At 38.3% G+C, this 21,137-nt stretch overlaps 1 protein-coding gene across 2 annotated transcripts in view; it reads left to right on the top strand.

Annotated features, from left to right (window-relative positions):
• The first annotated feature begins 7,280 nt into the window (after window positions 1-7,280).
• The window catches only part of SEC24C (SEC24 family member C), a 29,359-nt gene continuing 15,502 nt past the window's right edge, over window positions 7,281-21,137 (top strand). Inside the window, exons 1-7 of one of the 2 annotated variants that reach the window (XM_009578516.1) lie at window positions 7,281-7,487; window positions 10,438-10,524; window positions 13,097-13,238; window positions 14,233-14,411; window positions 15,645-16,094; window positions 17,245-17,375; window positions 20,449-20,560. In XM_009578516.1, coding sequence (XP_009576811.1) covers window positions 7,313-7,487; window positions 10,438-10,524; window positions 13,097-13,238; window positions 14,233-14,411; window positions 15,645-16,094; window positions 17,245-17,375; window positions 20,449-20,560 — 1,276 coding nt within the window. In that variant the 5' untranslated portion in view covers window positions 7,281-7,312. The remainder of the gene's footprint in view (window positions 7,488-10,437; window positions 10,525-13,096; window positions 13,239-14,232; window positions 14,412-15,644; window positions 16,095-17,244; window positions 17,376-20,448; window positions 20,561-21,137) is intronic. The other variant, XM_009578517.1, reaches the window with a different exon arrangement.

Below are 21,137 nucleotides of genomic sequence, written 5' to 3'. Positions count from 1 at the left end.
TTGCTTTCCATGTAAACGTGTTTGTTTTGTATTGTTGGAGTTCGCTTTCACTCTTTCTGAGCAATGCTCTTTGGAGTAGAATGAAGGTTAGTTTCATTTCTTTTTATTCTTGGGATGTACTTGAGTATTTTTCAGTATCTGTGTGTGGTGTCTTAGCTCTGAAATCTTCATCAGAGAGACTTTGCAAACCCATCCAAACTGGGCCTCCTTGGTAACTGTCACACTGTAGGTGAAGTTCTGTTTAAACTTACTGGCTGATGGAAGTGGTTGCTGAAACATAGCTGAATTGCTTACACCGCATCAGAAGTTATTCACCAGAGTTAACATTTGCACAATCATGTTAAAATACAGATTTTTCAGTTTGGTACTCAGTGTTGATTTTTAGCCATTAATGTGATAGTTCCATAAAAATATTTCTAGATCCTTTTCTGTTACAGTGTTCCTTAGTCAACTTTAGCAAATGTTTGGGGGGGTGGGGGGGGGAATGTATGTTAGAGGGAGAGAAATCGCCATCTGACACGTAACATGCGATGTCTTTTTTTTGTTGTTCGCAACAAAATCACACCCCTAGAATGGGAGGTGACTCGTTGCTGGTTTTGTCCTAAAGTCTTTACTATTTATTAATGTGAAGTTGTCCTAAGTAGGTTTAGGGAACTTTGGCTTTAACCTTCCCCCCTCCACCTGCCATTCTCTTAGAGTAGGTGTTCTGGTTATGGGGTGGATAGAAATATATGTGGGCTAAAACTCCAGAGCCTCTCTCTTTAGAGGAGACTTACCTTCAATCATGTATATATGCTGTCTGTGGAAGCATAAGCATTTCTATCTGTTTTTGTGTGGAAAAGGTTCTTGCTTCTGGAACTACCCTTTTCTGCTTGAAGCTGTACCACTCAGGATTCTTTATTGCTATAGACAGACTGTGAAGTGGGCATCCATATGAGGAATATTTCTTCTTAATATGCTGGGACATTAGCTCTAGGTTCTAATTTCGTGGCTGAAAGCTGAGTTATCGCAGTGAACAGATGTCTAAAGGAGTATTTCTTCAATGAGTCGTTTGATGCTTGTACCTCTTTGAATGTTTTGTCCTGCTACTGTAGGGACTATATTTTCTTCCTGTAACACTTATTATCAGAAGGAGGGTCAAAAATCCAAGAAAGAATTGATGGTTGGCTAAGGAAGGGCAAGGTACAGAGAGTGACTAAAAGTGATCAACAACAAGGTCTCCACAGAAGAGAGAAGGTGGATGTTTCTTGTTCTTTAGGTTTGAAAAAATTTATTGGCGATGAATTGTGAAGATAGAGCTTGTTCTTATATGTTCAGCAAGATTCATTGTTAACATAGAAAACACTAAAAGACAGTACAAACTGGGCAGTATGCCTTAGAAAAAGCTAATTCCAAGCTTTTTTGTTTCTTGTGAGTGATGGGAATTGCGTAATGCATATTTGCGTAGAGGAAGTCAGAGTACAGAAATTTTGGTTGAAAGACGGTCAGTGTTACAAATGTGAACAAAACTTGCTTAGCATTATAACATGTTTTATAGTCTTATTCTATATATTCCTGTTCATCCATTCTTTCTTCTGGCCTCTTCTCTAAACTTTAAACTGCTCTTGTGACTTTTCCTAATCAATTATACTTTTGCAAAGTTCACAGAAATGAGTCAGATGGCTTCGCACGTTGTAACATGTATGTGGAGGTAGCTAAGGAGGAGAGAAATCTTTCTCTGTCATTTTGTTGATGTCATATTTTCAATTACTTTTGCCTCCGCAGGATTGCTCTCTAGAAGCAAAGCCCATAACTGAGTGTTTTTGAAATCTTTTCTTAGAGCTTTATTACAGAGATAGAGATGTAAATCAGTCCCACCAGGACACTTCAATCACATTTTATACTCTTTGTTGACTAAGTAAAAATCTGGTGGTGGTGGCAGGGGTGGGAAATAGTCATAGGTTTAAGGTTAGGTCAGGGCTAAGGTTTTTTTGTATTCAGTTTTTAACCACTTCCACTCTCTCGTAACTTGTATGTTGTATTGGACCTTGCCCAAGATCATGAATCAGCCTGACAAAACAGGGTTTAATGTGGCCCTTCTTTAGAAGAACATAGGAGTGATCACACCTTAGATGTAAACTGTGATTTTTAACGTCCTGAAGCCTGAAAGACCTCTTTGAAACAGCCCAGGAAAGACTGGACTGCAAAAATCTGCTCCAGTACCTATTGTGTCAAGAAATTCTAGCAGCTAATCTATCCTTTCTTCTCCTGAAAGTGTCTTCAGTGAAAATACTGTAGCTTCTGGACTTTCACTGATTCTCAATTGTAAAGTTTCGTTTTGAAAACTGTGTGTCTTATACCTCACGTGAACTGTTAAAACAGATCTTTCTGGGAGTGACTCAAAATGCATAGATGAAGAAAATATTACATATGGTGTGAGAATCTGCCGAGGTGGAAAGACAGAGCACCACAAAAATACAACTGAATTGTATACAACTATAGTTCCAGTAGTGCCATTTGGATTGATTTGGACAAATGTATGGGAGGCACCCTGTTATAATGGCCTGAGTGCCTCCCCATCAGTTGGCAGTCTCTGGCTTCCAGGATATGAGCTTCTTTTCCAGGATTTTCTGTAGAAAAACAAAACAGGATTTTCTTGTATCTGAAGAGAACCAAGTGTTCCATGAGTGCTTGTAGAGGACCGTAGTCAAGATGTTGGTGAAACAAAAGCAAGGACATCTGCCTTTCAGAAGAGTGTTCTTAGCTCCAGAGTCTAGGTCTTTATAAGAATGGCATAACTTTGCTGCTTCTCCAGAAAGTTGCAGAACAGAAGCATTAAAAGCACTGTAGGTAATATTCTGAATTGGTCTGTGAGGATGCTGATTGTCCCTTTCTGTCCCATCTTTTGGAAATGGTTTTGATTTCTGTGTTCAGAAATTAAGTAGACATATTGCCTTCAGTTTCAGCGTAATATAGGAGGCCGTGCTGTTGTCTTTTTTTTTTTTTTTTTTTTAAAGGATCAGTCTCCCCAGAAGTTGAAACAAACAAGCCTTTTATTTCTCTGGGACCAGAAAAAAGGCACTAGCATCTTTCTGAAGGAAAGCAATTTTGCTGTATGCGTTTCCTTTAGAAAGCGATCAAGAACTGATGAGATCAAGCTTTTCGGTTTCAAAAGGGCATTAACAGTGAATGCAGAGCATAAAAAATGATGAATATGCAGTTTTCAGTGATTTGGGAGATTTGCTGATTGAAACTAGCTCATATGAATCACTAGGTTTTTTAAAAAAAACAGTCTATAAAAACTGCACCGTAGTCTGCTTTGTTTGGATACTGAGGAATCTGGAAAGTATCGTAAAAGTTAAAAGATTCCTCCCCCCTGCCCAGTATTACTGTGTATTTTTCTCCCATCAGTTCATTGCTGATCAGCAGTGGTTGTCTGTCTTGTATAACAGTTCCAGTATGAATTTTAGCTGTGTAACTATTTTGACCAAAACTTCCATGGTCAACTGCCTTTATACAGAGGAATAGAAAATGGCATAGAGTGACTGCTTTGTGCTTTGCAAGAAAATTGTTTGTTATTTATAGTAATGACCGCTTGTTGTCATAGTATTTTCCCAATAGCGTGAGTCCTGCTTATTTGAGCTTTGTGTATTTTAACTGCTGAGTAGTAATATGATGTTCAACAACATGTTTTGATATTATGTTTGGCTTAGTTCTGGTCATGTGTTACTACATGCAAAGGAATATCCTCGTATTTTTATCAAGTGAAACGGCCTATTTTCTCCATTTCTCCCTATCAGATGTATATACATATACATATCAGATATATATCAGATATATACATATATATCAGATATATACATATACATATATATATCAGATGTATATATACATATATGTACACACATACGATACACATATATATACATATGATACACATATATATACACATATATATTCTTTCTGTGATTTTTTTTTTTATCGTGTCATAAACAGTGTAAAATTCTCCCTTTCCTCATATCTCTTAAAGTGACCAGTTCTAATTTACATATATATTTTTTGAGTGGAGACAAAATGAATGCTGTTCAATACAAATGACTTGTACTGGGGGAGAAGGAAAATGGTCTCATTCAGTGACAACCGTCTTCTCAGAGGTAGATACTCTTGGCCCTGCCCTTTATGGTATTCCACATCAGTGATGAGCAAGCATGCCACTAGCCTTACGTTTAGAGCAAGTCAAGCAACCGAAATAATGAAGCAGCCTTTTCCCCAGCTTCAACACCAAGCTTGTTCTTGAGTCTTCCTCCTCCTTTCTAGCTCCCTTCTTGACCCTCTGCCAGTATGGACCAAGCATCAGCTTGTACTATGGTGGAGATTAGCCTGTGCTGGCTGCCACATGTGCTAGCTAAAGGTCTGAGGTGTATCTACCTTTCTGTCAGTTGCGACACTGAGTTAGAACCATCTCCTTTGTGTAGCTACTTTTTCCATAGAAAGTGTAGGAAATTAGCTAAAAACTCGTTTCCTCTCTAAGACTTGCATTAAATGAGCTTACCGCTTGGTTTCAGTATTATTGCGGAGAGAGCAGCAAGCCAACAGATATTACCTGCTCAAGTGGGAAATACTGATGTTCACATGAGGGAGGGGAGGGAAGGCTGAAAAGAGGATAGTAAAAGATCATCAGGTAAGGTCACTTACTGAGTATACACTCACAACAGTAAGTCAGAAGTGGTTTGCAAGGGACGTGCTTGAGTTCTTGCCCCATCATGCTTTAAAAAAAAGAAAAAAAGCATGAAAAATTAATCTCCTCCTGCCCTGTAGTAATTCCTTGTTCAAAGATCTGTTCAAGGATTTCTGTAGGTGTAACCTGTGAAGAGTGTCTTAATGATTATAACTCAGGAGGTATCCTGCAGGATGCTGCTACTTTGCCTGCAGTTCTTCCTGGAGGAAGGACCTGTTTGTAGGAGCAGTGACTAGAAGCCAAGTTCCTCATGCACATTCCAATAAGCAACAGTGAAGGGCAGGAAGAAGAGAAAGCAAGCCCTCTTTCTTTGGCAGAAGCTCTGTCCGGATGTTCCAAGATGTGTGGGTAGAGCATTCTTCTTGCGGTATTTTCCCTTCCCTTTACCCCCACCTCTGCAGGAGGAACTCTCCTGCTTTACTGTTTGCACTGAACAGGAGGTGGTTGGAGGTAGGTCTGTGATTGCAATGTGGTGACACTGGTAGCCTACCTGGGGAGGAAGAGGTTAACCTTCAGGGGAACTTGGGAAGGGAGCAGGTCCCAAAGTCCAGATATTCTGGCCCCATGGTGCTCAGGTTAGACTGTTCTGCAGAACTAAGTCAAAGGTGGTGTAGGAAACCAGAATCTTCAGCAATGACTTTCTTGTCGTCATGTTTATCGTGTATTTATCATGTTTAAAAACACTGCAGGCTGATCAAAAATTCTGTCACACTGTTGTAAGCTGTTGCAAATGACATTATGTGTTACTTTCAAGAGCAAATTACCTTTAAATATTTCAAGATATGTTCTTTTTCTAAACAAAAGCCCTATCATTATCTTTATACAGCTTGAAGAATAAAAATATAAAACTTCATTTATTTCCTTTCATATAAAGTTTAATATCTAATTTCACAGTAAGCATTAGCAGTCTTAGTATTGACATTTGTCATGTTTACTACTTACAGGAGGTTAAATGTAGTATGTATGTATTATGCTAGCTTTCTTCTGTAAATAATTAGATCGCTCTGTTGTGATATATGTATTTTCCCTTTATTATATATATCTATGTATCTGAAAGAATTTCTTTCTGTGTGGATGGTTCTTACAGAGCTGTAGTTATTTTAGTGCCCTTGCTGTACAACTGTTGTGTCAGTTGTTGAAATAATTCTTTGACATCGTATTTTCGGTAATGTGAAGAACCAACCTTAGCATTGGTTGGCATACTCTAATCAATGTATAGGCAAAACAGCCAGGTATTTTGTTATCTGCTTGAGTTAAGCTGTAGATTCCTTTTTGGTATTTGCCTCAACTGACTGATGGCTGTTGCAGCTGTTATGTCGCCTCTGTCTTAAGATTTATTATGTATCTTTAACGCACAAATTCATCATAGGGTTTGGAGCAAAATATGAGGGCAAAATTAGTTATTTGCTTCACCTTAACTTTGCATTTTTATATGAACTGCAGTCTTTTAATAAAAAATTAAATTGCTCTAAACACACATTTCTTTACAGTGTTAGTGCAGATCGTCTTAGCTGAAGAGGGTAACAGTGACATACGGAGTGTCCGAAGAAGTACAGGGCATGCAAAATATCCTTGAGAAATAGACCATAAGGGAATCTCCTGCCTGTGAAGTCATGTCCTTGGCTCTCCACAACTCAAGGGCTCTGTAGCTTATCTGCCTGCTTGGTACTGTGGTATTGTAAGAACTGCCTGCTTGGTTTGGGGTCTCTCAATGCCGTTTCTGTCTTCATAAAGTTAGTCAACCTCTTTATACAGTTCGTTAGAAGAATTGAGAATCTCTACGTTAAGCAAGATTTCTTGCATAACTTTGCTAAGAAACATCTCTCCTGTCTCTGACATTCTGTTTCAGGTCTTTCCCTTTTGTATAACTCCTTTAGAGACATTTTTGCCTGTGATGCTTTTCCATTTTGAACATCTTTCTTAGATGAACATGCTGCTTTTGGAATATCTTTCTTCTGAAATTTATGTACATAACAAGGACTTGAAATCTATTGTTTAAAAAAAAAAAAGGCAAAAAACCCTATATTGGTCCTGTTCTGGATTCTGTCAAACACTTCAAGGAGCAGCCTTTGTGGATCGTGAAGTGCGTGGTGCTTGTAGCAAGGAAGCACGATCAGGTAGACTAACATAGAGATGAAAGCTGAACTTGTTCAGTGTTATTGAAGTGTTATGTTAAGAAATCTCCCATCTATGTCATGAAATCTGTTTTCTGTTGGTCGGATGTTCTGTGAGGTGGAAGTAGTTCGTAAGGTGTCTCAGGAAGCTTGATAATCATCTGCTATGTAATGGCAAATTATGATTTTTTTCTAAGATGATGATCACAAGTCTAGCCAGGATGAAGCAGTGAATAAGTTGATCAGAAAACATAGTTTCTGAAAATACTGTTTTCTAACTAGCTCTTGTAAAGCATTTATCTTACTTGAAAAAATTGCTGTGCAAGAGTAAATAATCATTAATATTTTACTTTCCCTAGTATCTCAGGAACTCTCATTTCTGTGAAAACAGTAGAGGAGTTGGCCAGTTTGGTTTTATGTCTGCTAAAAGCCATTTTTCCCCCCTTTTTGCAGGTGAGATTAGTTTGGGGATGTGAATACAATGAGTGTAAACCAGCAAGCTCACACAGGGCCTCCTTACGGGCAACCTCAGCCTGGATATCAGGGATACCAGCAGCCTGCCTACGGAGGACAGCCATTGCCAGGGGTTCCTCAATCGCAATATGGAGCTTATAATGGTCCGATGCCAGGATATCAACAGCCAGTCCCTCCACAAGGTACTTCTCAGTCAAAACTTAATGATTGATAACCTGTGAATTGTTGCATGCATGGAATTTCTGTATGCTTCCTATTGTTAGTCTTTATTTTGTGGTAGCAATTATCTTTTCTTCTGTATGTAGCTTACATGATGTTAAAAATCATGTTCTTCCTGTACATTCTGAGGTTATTGTTCTGTCATTTGTCCATTTTAGTAGGGCTTACTCTTCTTTTGATAGCTCATAAAATTAACATGTTGAGAAGCACAGCCTGCTTTTTTTTCCTATATGTTCCTGCCCCCATGGTACAGAAGCACCTGACTAGGACAGTCTTCCTGATGAGGTTATGTTGAGGGGCAGCAGCTAGGGACTGTAACAGATTTATAACTGAGACTGCCTTACATTATTACGTGGAAAGTTCTGACATACAACTCTAGGCAGAAAGTGTATTTGGAGCTATCTTCTCTAATGCCTTTAAAATCAGTAGAAAGTTTATGGACATGTGGGCAAGCTAATGTGTTCCGGAACTTCCCTGATTCTGCAGAATCATATCACTTGTTGGTTTTGTCTGTTAAAAAAAAAAAAATAGTTCAACTTTTTTTTTCCTGCTTTCAAAAGAAAGGCTAACTTAAAATTATTAAAGAACTTTAGGAGTCTTTGTTTCCGAGTACCTGAATTGCTTTAGGAGATTAATAGTGACTTTAACATCTGAAATGTAGAGGACAGAATACTATTGCTTTGAGCAGAAGTATTTCTGCCTTTCAGAATCATGTGGATTAATTGAGTTCTGCTGAGATAAGCACAACACAAACTTTCACTCTGAAATGTTTGTTTAGATTTCAGCTTGATATTCTAAGGAAATGAGGAATATGCTAATCATGCTAATAGTCTCTGTATTATTTTCGCCTCCAAATACATCTTGAATTTTTGCAACTTCTTGAATTTTAAACCAAACTCAGTGAGAAGGATAGAACAATCAAAGTGTCTATAGTTGTCTTGAAACTAACAGAAGTGGGAGACTGAAATGTGGGAGCTGAATGATTGCACTGTTGGGTTTTTTTGTCTGGAGTTAGCAGGGTAGTGGAGTAGAAGAAGAGTCAGTGTGGTGTGCTAAAGAATGGGTTATTCAGTTGCTCCATCTTCCTTTTCTTTCCTTAACCCTCTTCCTCCCCTCCTCTCAATAAATCTCTTCCAACAACACTTTAATCTGTGAGTTTTGAACTAATTTCACAGAGGGTTTAAATTCCTATAAAACTAATGAGTGTCAGCACTGGGCAGAGGAAAGAAATCCTGCTTCCTGGGAAGACAGAGCTCAGCCATTGAGTGCTCTGTTTGGCTGCTCAATGTAGCCATTGACTAACTAGTGTTTCCTGTCCCATGGAAGGAATGGGGAGAAATTGGACTTGCTTCAGTGAGGGAGAGAAGGAGATTCAAAAAGGATGAAGATTTCTACAGATTTGTTGGAAAAGTTTCATCAGTGCAGCTATTTATAGAAAACAGGTTTTGGCTGTTAGCAGTGTGGAGAATGTTTAGAAACTGATGAGCATCTTCCATCAGATACTTCAAGAATTATTTACAAGTCTGAAAAGCATTTCTTTTTAAGGGAATTAACTTTTTTCCTTCTGAATTATTTCTGGTTTGCCTTTTTTAATTTCAGAACAACTGAAATGTGGTTCATGACAGCTCAGTAAGGACATACCTAGAAAGCTTGATAACATGCACATAAACTTGTGCAGATTAAAAATGCAGATTTTGTTTGTGCCAGTAATGATTGAAAGGTAGTGTGACACTGAGGACAACAAAGTGGTCTCATTTGGACAACAAAAGTGTATTGCACTACTCTTAAGTAGTATCTCCTGTACTTTATTGATATGTCAGGCAAAGGCCGCCCATGGTTTGTGGAGATTTCTCTTCCGTCTTTTCTTCTGAGACCATCCTTCTTAGACTTAGCAGACGGTATTAAGGAAATCTCAGTTGGCAAGTTGTGCGTTTTGGACCTGTTACTGTAAATCCAGGACTTCTATCTTTAGAAGGAAGGAAAGTAAAATTCAGAGCACTAGCACAACAGCCAGAAGTTGACCTGTAGTAGCTGCTGAATATTATACCCAGGTGGAAAAGAGTGGCAAACAATGCATTGTCAAAGAGAGCAAACAGGTGATAGTGAAGATGGTGATAGTTTCTACCCCCATCTCCAAGATGTTATGTTTATTGCAGGTCTTTGTAGCAAGACCTGTTGTAGCTGCATAATGTAGAGGAGAGAGAATTAATTTCAGAGGCTCTAGAGTGACAGGAATTTAGTGAACACTGAGGGATAAAAGGAAAACTGCCAATGTTATTCTGTGATCTCAAGGTAGTTGTCTTAGGGATTTATTTTAAAAATAACAATAAAATTGCTTGGAGGACTCAGTGGAGAAGTGTTGGGAGCAGGTGCCATCCTCAGTCAGAGAGTCTTTCCCATCTGATTTATGTGACAAACCCTAGCTTTAACTAATGGAAACATGGGAATGCTGTGCCAGATGCTAATCTTGCGTGGGACCAGAAGTGGAGTACTGTGCTGCTAGCTGAAAATAGCTGCTTCTTGCTATGAGAATGTTGAAAGAACTGGGACAACTTTGCAGCAGTCTTTCAGTCAGTCTATCAGTTTCCTTCTGATGAGATCATGCAGTTGAAAGTGCAAACACATTATCTGAATACCAGTAACAATTAGGCTGCTGTTGGATTGTTTTACATAGACTCAGATTATGATACTATTAACACTTGTATTAACGTTAATATATGAACTATGTTGGTAATATATGTTGTTTGTGGTAGAACAGTGAGAAGGAGTATAGCTTAAAGAATAATGTGGTAAATGTGACATGGATTTTATGTATATGATAGTTTCTGCACTGCAGATGTCCTCAGCATTGGAAACACTGTCTCTTGGTGCTTTCTCTCAGGCTTGATTTACTGGAATATTCTGTCTTTCCAGGTTACTTTCCTTCCTTGGGGTTCCCTTCGAAGGGCTCTCCTGTATCTCTCAACTCTGACACTTCTTCTCTTGCACCTAATTTCATAGGTAAATGGTGTCCTTTCTGTGGGAGTGTTTGTGCTGTGCTGCTTCCTCTGTGCCAAGTTCCTATTTAATATGGATATTTATCTCAAAAGGTGTGGGTACCTGATTATTCAGGCAGAGGTGGGTGGGACACTTCCCAATCTATTTGTAGGCAGCACTCCAGAAACATAAATAGGATATGAAGAAATAATCCTAGTAGAAATCCCTTATGCCTGCAGATTCATAGATAAAACGTGACTTGAGCCTAATGTTTTCTGAAGACTGATTTCAAAACCGGAATTGGCCTGTTCAGGTTCTGTCAGGGAGAATCTTTAGTTTAAAAGAATGCAGTCTCCCACCTGAGAGGGAGCTAAAATGTGAGATTTGAAATGATAGCATTGCCATGAAGAAATGAAAAATCTCCCCAAGCACCATGAGTTTGTTATTGGAAGTCATGAGACGTTTGTAACTTGTGCTTTCACTTAAGGGAAAAAAGAAGTTTTTAGCTTCCTTGGCTATAGCATGGAAACCACATATATGTTAGGAATAATTACGATTCCAAAAGCTGTGGCTTGAAGAAGGAAATACTTTTGCAAAGCTAGCAATCAAGATGTAAGAATTAGAAACACTGCAAGAAATCATATTGTATTTTTCCTTCTTTCCAACTAGTGGTATTTTAGAAGGGCTGTTTCCAGTGGTGTCAATTTGTTTAGAAGAGTAAGGAGTCAGAACTGGGTCAAGACCATATAGTCTCAGGGCTTTGAGTAAAATCACAGGCATTTCCCATTTTGCTGTAATCTACCTCCATTTTGAGGTCTGTGATGAGTAAGAACAATATCTCAAAGGTGTTGAAGGGGAACTTCAGGATTCCTCAAGAGTAATGAATCTTAAAATAATAAACCACTAGATATTCATACATGTTCAAGTGAATTTTTTTCAGTGGCTATTTGAGAAGTTTGTGGTAATGATTACAGAAATATATTTCTGACAAGAACTAGAAAACAAAGACTTCAGAAGCTTTTTCTGAAGTAAGCATGTATTTGTCAAATTTTATGCCTGTTAAAGTTGAGGGGGGGGAAGTTAAAAAGTGTAGGATCCCTCCAGGAATTGGATTAAATATGCTTTCAAAGACAAAAGATAATAGTGCCAAACAGTTTACATGTACTATCAAAGGAAAGAGATTCCAAAATAGATGAAAGTATATCAAATTAACTGAAAAGGTATCACAAAAGACATTCAGAAAAAGACATACCACACAACATACAAACAGTTAGAGATAGGGAAATGTTTAGCCAAAGGAACAGTAAGACGAAGGTGCTGTAACAGTAGTGTAGAAAAGACAAGATTTAATGAGATGAAAGTATATAAAAATAATAAATGTCTCTGGAAATAATTAAGTCCTAAGTCTCAAAATGAAGAATAGGAGGAGGTTTAGTAATAAAGAAAAAATCTCCAAGAAATTACTGATTATTCATACAAGGTCTAGTTAATTCCTTCCTTGAATTTACATCCACAAGCTTACTAAGAATTACATGTAGCAGATAAGATAAAAATATATGAGTTGAAACTTTATGCTTTGGTTTATAAATTATACTGTAGAATTGAAAAATGGCTTCTCTTATTTCCTATTTCGTAAAGGTTCCTCACAAGAAGGTTTCAGAGTGCCTCTTAAATTTGTCATGCCAGTCACTGTCAGAGACACACAACAGTGTGTATGTGCTGCCCCGGTCTCATGGGGCAGTTTACTCTACTTAGTCACCTGTATTTAATGATATCCCATACATGAAATATGTTCCCTTGTGGTTAGCAGGCATGGTTATATGGTTGTTCTAATTATCAGCATTTTTAACATAATATTATTAAAATAGAAGTTTATATTCTCTTTTTTGGAAGTAGACACTGCAGTTGGTCTGCTGGTACTGTATCCAGCATTGTGCAGCCTATGGAAAGCGTGAAGACTTGTTTCTGAGGCAAATATGTTTGGGCTGTGACTGAACCAGCTCAGTCTGAAAGATGAGAAAGTATTCTTGTTAGCCTCCAACCTTGAGAAGTTGGGAAGAATAGTCTGTGGTGGCCCCATTATGTTATATATAAAAAGCAGTTAGTCGGATGTAGTTTTTGAAAATGGAATTCGCTCACATAACCTGCTTACCTTTCAAGTAGGGAAAACTGACCTGTAGTGAACATTAGGTTTCATGTGAATACTCTCTGTGGTCTGGATAAAAATAATTGGACTTGGAGGGAGAAGAATTTAATACCTTACTGACAAGATAACATTTTTTTCTTCATCAAAAGATTAAATTGTCTTTTGAATACCTTCCACAGTACATATTTTCTAGTTGGTGTGTGTGGAGATGGTGACCAGTGACACTGGCTAAAAATATTTGTGCTTTCAGTTTTGCTACTTTTAATATAGTTGTATAAATTATTTGTTGCTCATGGAGTATTGATACATCAATTTGGCCACCACTAAACTGTTTCTTTTTTTAATTTCCTGGATTTTTCATGGTAGTTGGTCAAGCCCTTGTTTCTATGAGTAATTTGTGATTTTTTAATTTATTTATTTATTTATTTTTATTTTCCCTTATGTCTGTAGGTTCGTTAAGAGCCCCTCCAACATCTGGAGCTCCCCCTCCAGCCACTGGAGCATCTCTTCCTTCTGGCCACCTGGCATACAGTCAGTTTGGACACGGAGATGTGCAGAATGGGATTCCAGCCTCAGCAGCCCCGATGCAGAGGTACATGCAAGTAGAGCAAATCATAATAAAGACCTGCCTTGGTAGACCTATGCTAGGTCTAGACCTTTTAGGATCTAAAACAAACTAAATACTTTGTTTTTCCTGTGGTGGACATTGACTTTCTTTATTGCTTCCCTGTTGCTTTGGAACAACATTTTGCTGTAGGGGTATTTGTTAGACAATAAGAATATCTGGAGATGAAAAACTTCTGGAAGGATATGAGCAGATGGCAGTGACTGGTCGAAACTACTTCTCCTCCAAAGGCTTTCTTTGTGGTAGTCATTTTCCCATAAGGAATTTTCTGATTCCCATAATCTGTCTTGTTTTAAAACAATTGCATCCACACAGCCATGGTATTTGACTCCTTGGCAGTGTGAATTGATCTCTGTCTGGAGCATGTTGCTGTCTGTCATTACTGAGTAATTCCTTAGTATTGGCTCTGGGTCCTTTTCTGTCCATTATGGATCCCTGAGTTATCTTCATTTAAAGCTCTTGGGCATCTTCTTCAGAAAGGTATTGCCATTACCTCTGTGATTAAAGTGGCAACAGTCCTCACTGCTTCATTCTGATTACTGGTTATGGGGAAAGTGGTTGGTTTTTGTTTCCTTCTGGTGAAGCTCAACACTGTCAGCTGGACAGTCCAAATCCTTTGAGCAACAGAGCATTCTTACATAGCTGTGCAGGCCTTAGTGTTGCTTACCCTGTAGACTCTGTTGCAGTATTTCTCATCTGTTGCGATAACTAAAATGGAATTAACAAAAAATTGCTGTAAACGTAGAACTTGATTTTAAGAACTAATAGACTTTTTTTTATGAAAGGGATTCAGATCCGTGCAGGATATATAATTATTTTTCTGAAACGGAGCTGCAGTGCTTCATGTAAATAATTGAGACCCAGCTAGTGCTTATGTGATAGAACAATTTTAGAAGGCACAGAGAATTGTAACTGCTTGTATAATGGGGAATCCAGTGAAGTTTCTCATCTTCCTTCTCAGGCCACCTGCTTCTCAGCCGTTTCTGCCAGGCTCAGCACCCACGCCTGTCAGCCAGACATCTACGTTCCAGCAATATGGTCCCCCCCCAGCCAGTGTACAGCAGCTCAGCAATCACATGGCAGGGATGACAATTGGTAGTACTACGGCCTCTGCTCCTCCCCCAGCTGGACTGGGCTATGGTGAGGTTTCCTGGCTACAGAAATAATGCTATTGCTTTTCATTTATGCTAGTAATTTGATAAAAGATTTGCTCTTGTCAATGATTCATTACCATATAGTGATGGGAATTCTCTGGGTGTTGACATCTGCCATAGTAAACAGTAGTTTCCTTGACTAATAAGGTCATCACTGGGGAAAACAGAACTGAGACTATTGTAGGGGATAATGCAGGAAGTACTGCAGGACGTGAGTAACAAAAGAGAGTAACAATATTTCTCCTCAACTACGTGAATCTTGGTGTGAAACACAAAAAGAGTCTATCCCTAAGTAAGCTGTTGGAGAGTCTACATGCCTTGCCACTGTTGTGCAGCAGCCCAATCAAAAAAAAGAAGGAAAAAGGGCTCAGTAAATCACAAAGGGCTGAAATTACTCTGAATGGTTCTGTGAAGTTATTTGCTGGAAGTTGAGAAGATACTTACTTAAACAGTATAAACTGAATTTAAATATTTTGTTCTATTGTATTAGATCTACAGTCCCACTGTTGTAGATTACAGGACTTTTTTTTTTTTTTAAATTGAAGACTAGAGATTTGTCTTTAATACGTGTAAGCTGGTCTGACTACACTTTGATTTTACTTTTTTAAATTGTTTTGGTAAAGTACTTTTTGACAAGCATTTCTCATACTCTAATACAGACTTTATAGGAAAATCAGTAGTAGGGGATGCAGATTTCTCCAGCCTTTTGGCAATATGTTTGTCTAAATTATCCTCAGAAATAGTACAGTGGTAAATACAGAAGATGCTAGTTCCATGCTATTAAAACCAAGAAGCTCAAAACCGTTCTTGAGCTACAGGCTCCAACTTAGTGTGGAGTTTAAGATACAAACTTGTTTCAGTTCAAGAAATCGGTAGACAGACTTGTGGTGGTTCTTGTTTTGCATATTCCTGGCTTTGCCCCTTTTTTCTGGCCCTTTTATCCTGAAATATATTCTGATTATGTAAAATAAGAAGCTCAGACTTTGGGAGGACAATGAAGGAACTATCAAGTTTCAGATCCCTCGGAGGAGTTTCAGCTCTCTGATCGATTTAGAAGGGTGTTCGCTTAAGGTTTGTCTCTACTAGGACTGGCAAGTCCATCTGAAGATGAGAAAGTGGTAGACCTATTTAGATGATCTAGGGCAAATGGGTTTTGCTTGCATCTTAATTGTCTTGAGGATAGAATAAAATGATGTTATATGATCTTTCTTCTTATCAGGTCCCCCAACATCGGTTCCCCCAGTCTCAGGAAGCTTTAGTGCAACAGGATCTGGTCTCTACACACCTTACACTGCAAGCCAAGGACCCCCTCCTACCAGTGTGTCTCAGGGTCTTCCTTTGGCACAGCCTCCGTTTCTTGGTCAACCAATATCAACTCAGCGCCTACCTACTCAAGTCCCTGGTTTTGCCCCACCTCCCTCTTCTACAGGGATTGGACCTTCCTCTTACCCTCCTGCCACAGGTGCCCCAAGGCCACCTACCATGCCAGGCCCACCACTGTCTGGGCAGACAGTTGCTGGACCACCAACGTCCCAGCCTAATCATGTATCCTCACCACCACCTCCATCAACTATGTCAGGGCCGCACCCTGGGCCTCCCATGAGTGGCCTCCATGGACCACCTCCTCCCACTCATCCTCCTCAGCCAGGATACCAAATGCAGCAGAACGGTGAGTATTCCTAGTGTAAGAATTGTAAGTTATGTGTGTTCTCTGTGTGCTGCAAACTGAGAACTGGATTTCAGGTTTGTTACTTGCAGGATCCTGGCTGCACTTCAAAGCTTCCCTCTTGTTTCCCTGTGCTCATGACTGAAGGATAAACAATAGGATGAGTCATTCTAAGATATTTGTCATACAGGTTTTAATCAGATTAATGTGACTAAAGGAATCCTGTCTTTGCCAAAAAGTTTTTTAATAATTAGTGCCATAATACTACAAGAATTTGTGATGAAAATTTTATTATGAACTTTAATTTGATGTCTGCAACCTCATCTGTTCAAAAGTAGAGATCTGAAATCCTGAAAAGCCTTACTATCTTTTTTTTTAAATTTGTGGCCAGTGTGCATATACAATATGTATATGAAAAGGAGTTGCTACTTTTTCTTCTTTAATTCACAAAACTGTGTATCTTTCTCCTTGTAGAACCTTTGACATTTTGTGTGTGCTTAGAAGTAAAATCAGTTAAGCTTTCTGAATTATAAACAGTTTTGGCTGATTTTTAATCAATAACCTTTACAGATAGCTAGGACAAAGTAATCATGTGCAAGTGTCAGGACTGAGAATCCAGTCCCCCATGCAGCTTTGCACAACTGACCAAGTAAATTACTTAAAAATATCTGTCCAAGTTGCTATGAACTGTAAAAACAGTAATGGGGTAAATTGTGCTGTTATTCCATAACTGATTGAAATTGTCTAATCCTTGCATACCTTTAGTTTGAGGAATTATGGGTCATCAGCTTATTTGGCTGTTCTGTGTGCACTTTTTATTAGGCAGTTCTGCAATTTAACTTAAATGTTCATAGTGCATGATCTTAATGCGTATTTTAATCATATTATTCTAAAAATAGTTATGTTAGTCTAAAAACTGTGTTTCGTTAAGTCTGGTTTTAAGGAGGACTGTATCCATCAGTTTATTGGATCATTGATAGAGGCGAACAGGTCTAAGCTGAAACACTGTGATAAATATGTTTAATCCTAATTAACTGGAAAGCACTTGACTTTTTTTCTTGTTTTTTGACGGTGGCAGGAAAGGTGGGAAGTGCCTAATAATGAAACACCTAGTATTAGCTATTGTTTGATTTTGCTGTCCCTTTCTTGTCAGGTTCCTTTGGGCAGGTGAGGGGTCCCCAACCAAACTATGGAGGAGCCTATCCAGGAACACCAAATTATGGAAGTCAACCCGGACCACCACCTCCACCAAAACGCTTGGATCCAGATTCCATTCCTAGCCCTGTAAGCTTACTTTGTTCTTACCAGTGTGAATTCTTCCATAGTGTCTTTACATAAAACAGAACTGACAAAGACCAAAGCTGAAAACAGGTTTCTCGTTCCAAAGAACATCAGTCTGTTTTCCTGCTTACTTTTCTCTCATATATCCAGTTTCAGTCTTTTGTTATGAGTAAGCCCAGAAGCAGTATTTTTCTTGGTGACTAAAGAAAGGCACTGCATATGCAAATCAATGCTCTAATTCCTCAGGTCTTTTTCTGTACTATGTTACATTTTGAAAATCCTTGAGGGCTTTGATTAAGCTTGTTTCTTAATTTCTGGATTCTTGCTTAATGACTTTCCAAGGTAAACTAATTTCAGGTTTTGAGGTGATAATCTATGAACTCTATGATCCAAGTTTAAAGTATGGTTAATAGGAGATGGTTGTAGTGCTTTTCCTTTCCCTTTTCCTATAATCTGTCAAAAAGCTGGTTAGCGTTTTTTCGGGTCATTAAGTCACTATGCTACTTCAGTCAAGTATGGACAACTTCTCAAATTGGGATTATCTTTCAGAATGGAGGTTCTGAGAAAGGACGAGCAGTGATGTGTAATGGTTAGCAATGATGAGTAATATTAAGCCTGGCAGTATTATTGCCACTAGTCTACTGCTGCTGATGCTGTTCTGTTATTGTCTCAGAAGGCCACGGACATTTGATAACAGGAAACCTTTCCAGGGCAGTGCTTAGGATCAGTTTACTTCAAAACTATAAAAATAATTTGGTCTTGAGTTACATCTTAGATCTGGACTGATGCTGTTCAGAAGTTACTACTCTTCAAAAAAGATTAGCTGTTTAGACTCCAGGTTTATGTAAAGTTTATGACCGTATTTTTTTGTGCAATATAAGAAGTCTTTAGTTGCTTGTCTGCTTCTCTTCTCTTCCACTAAAGGAGATCTCAAATGGCTTGTGTCAGTTGCCTTCATTTTAGCATGTTCTTAAAGCATAAACCCCCAATTTCTAACCAAAATGAGCACGTGAGCCACACCTCTGATAGCAACGTGTTTAGAGCCCAAGCCCAATATCCTGGCAAGACTGGTTTGGGGATCGGTGTATGCTGCAGAAGCTGATGTTTCCTGTTGCATGAACCAATGTCCAAATGTATCTAATTCCAGTGCTACAGGTTTGGGTAGAGAGAAGTAACACTGTTACTTTTTGGTTTATTATTCTCTTTTCTTTTTCTTTTTCTTTTTTTTTTTTGTGGCACTCTTACTTTTTATCTTTTTTTAAAAAAGCAACTTAATGAGCTGCCACCCCAGCAGAAACCCAGGCACAGAATAGACCCAGATGCAATTCCTAGTCCAGTAAGTGCTGTATATATGTCAATTGTAGTCTGTGTGTTGGTGACCATCTGTGCATGCCTGAAACCTGAACTTCACTAACCCTCCATCATTAATCCTTTACCCTTTCCTTGCTGTCTTCTGCTTGCCTTATCAAAATGAGTAACATTACACCACAAGAGGTTGTTAAAATCTTCTGTGATGAATGGTGAGGCAATAGAAAGCAGACTGTTTCAGAAACAGATCATGAAGAATGTCTCCCCTTCACTTTGTCTAATCTTTAGAATATCTCCTTCATCAGATTCCAACTGGCATTTTCAGTGTAAGCCATCAGTATCATTGTCCATACAATGTGTGTCTCGCGTTAACGTACACACAGCATGAGCCTTTGTAGCCATGTTTTCTAACAGTTTTGAGCAGAATTTGATTACTGTTCTTGTTGATATACCAGTACTGGGCTAATGCTTTGAAGTTCTAAAATTGCAGATGAACTGTTTTGTTTTGATGTTAATTCCTGGTATAAATCTTCTAGTAGATTAATATGAGGCATGGGGAGCTATAAACATTCTCTCATTATCTGTGCTCATACATAACCATTAAATTTTGAGTTTGAAAATTTAATGTTTATGTGTAGAGAATCTTACCTAAAGAAAAAAAAAAGCAGCTACCTTTTGGATTTGAAGAAAAAAACCACATCTGACTTTCTGTTACCCTCATATCACTTCTTCTTCATTTAGCCAAAGTTGGTCATACAACGTCAGTCAGTCTGTAGACTTTTGAAATGGGACTAGATTTATCCTAGAGTAGTCACTGTCTGACGCTATGGGAGGCTTTCTGCTTGCAACTTGGAATCCTTAGTGAGAGGGTAGAAGTTCTGTCATGCAAACTTGTGCATTTCACAATTTAAGCAAAGGCATGTGTGTTTGGTGGCAAAATAAGATCAGAAGAATGATTGCTAGCTTTAATGGTTTCGTTCAGGCACCGGTGTGGAAATGTAGTTAAAACTGTGTATAACTACAATTTTCTGTTCTTATGCAAAGGTCAGTGGACATTTTAGTCAAGTAAAACTGTTACATGCATTTCCATTGTCTTAAGCATATTGGCATTAGTGAAGAATTTGAAATACAAAGAAATTTAAGATTTTTACCGGCTTTGTGAAGTTTAAGCTTGATTCATTGACAAGTCTACTGAAACTTCACTCTCCACATCTCCAGAATTCAAATCATAAACTCTTGAGCACCACGGAGTAATGAAGACTTCCACCTGAGCTTGCAAGCATCTGTCTTTAGGTCAGAGTTACAGTGGTTAGAAATAAACGCATACTATGAAAACAGTGGGAACATAACAGAAAGGAAAAGCCGGGTTATCTATAGAACTTCACCCTGAGGCTTACAGAAGCTTCTACTTTGAATTTGGCTAGGACCAGTATACAGGGGAATACTACCAGAAATTCCTTTCTTGATCTGTGTTTGGCTTTTATGAGTTCAGATCAGGCCTTAAAACACAAAATATGCTACTACTCAAAATACTTGGGGAAAAATACTATTTACAACTTGTAATTTTTTTTATAGTCATTAAGTACTACTCGAAATCAAACTGAGAGGTGACTGCTTGACAAAACTTACTTGCTTTAGACTTCTTATTTTTAGAGATAGTAATGTTTGCCTCAGGTTCCCTTTTCACTGCCTTAGAGATATAAATTTTTTATTTTACAGTACTTTGAAACCAAACCTCCAAATATTAATCTGGTGTTTTCCATCATAGATTCAAGTGATTGAAGATGACAGAAGTAACCGTGGGTCAGAACCATTTGTCACTGGAGTGAGAGGGCAGGTCCCACCTCTTGTTACTACGAATTTCTTGGTCAAGGATCAAGGTAAAATATTTTTCTTTTCCTAAACAAACAAAACACAAACTCTAAAGAATCAGTGTCAGAACTGTCTATATATTTAAAGGAAAAGTTTGAGGAATGATTTCAGTGGCTGGGGATGTGTGTTTTACCAACAGAAGCTTAGTTTCAAGTCCTGTGTTGATCTGATCTCAATTTAGATTCTCCTGATTGTTTGGTAGCTAGTAACCAATTCGCAAGTAAAAAATGTTTTCCAAGACAGATACCTGGGACCAGCATTAGCAGGGATATCAGAAAGCAGCAAATGAAGCCTCTTCTGTACAGCTATATCAAAGACAGTTAAGAACTAAAATTTACTAGCAATATCATTTGAATTGGACTGGGAACTGGAACTGTATATTTTTAAATCATGAGTGGGATGTCAGTTGGTCCATGGGCTTCGTAGAGAAAGGATATTTCATCTTTTATTTTCCCACGCTTTTTTGGAGATTTTAAGCTCCCCTAAAACTTCAGAATCTGATTCTACAATCAAGTGCTTTACTCTTCAGCCAAAATCACAAAATCAAACAGTAGAAATGTTTGAGTTGAGTTTTCTGCCTGTAGT

The sequence above is a fragment of the Fulmarus glacialis genome, unplaced genomic scaffold (assembly GCF_000690835.1).
Source record: "Fulmarus glacialis isolate BGI_N327 unplaced genomic scaffold, ASM69083v1 scaffold38545, whole genome shotgun sequence".
NCBI classification, from domain to species: Eukaryota; Metazoa; Chordata; class Aves; order Procellariiformes; family Procellariidae; genus Fulmarus; species Fulmarus glacialis.
The sequence above is the reverse complement of the archived record's forward strand: the minus strand, read 5'-3'. Positions and strand labels throughout refer to the sequence as shown.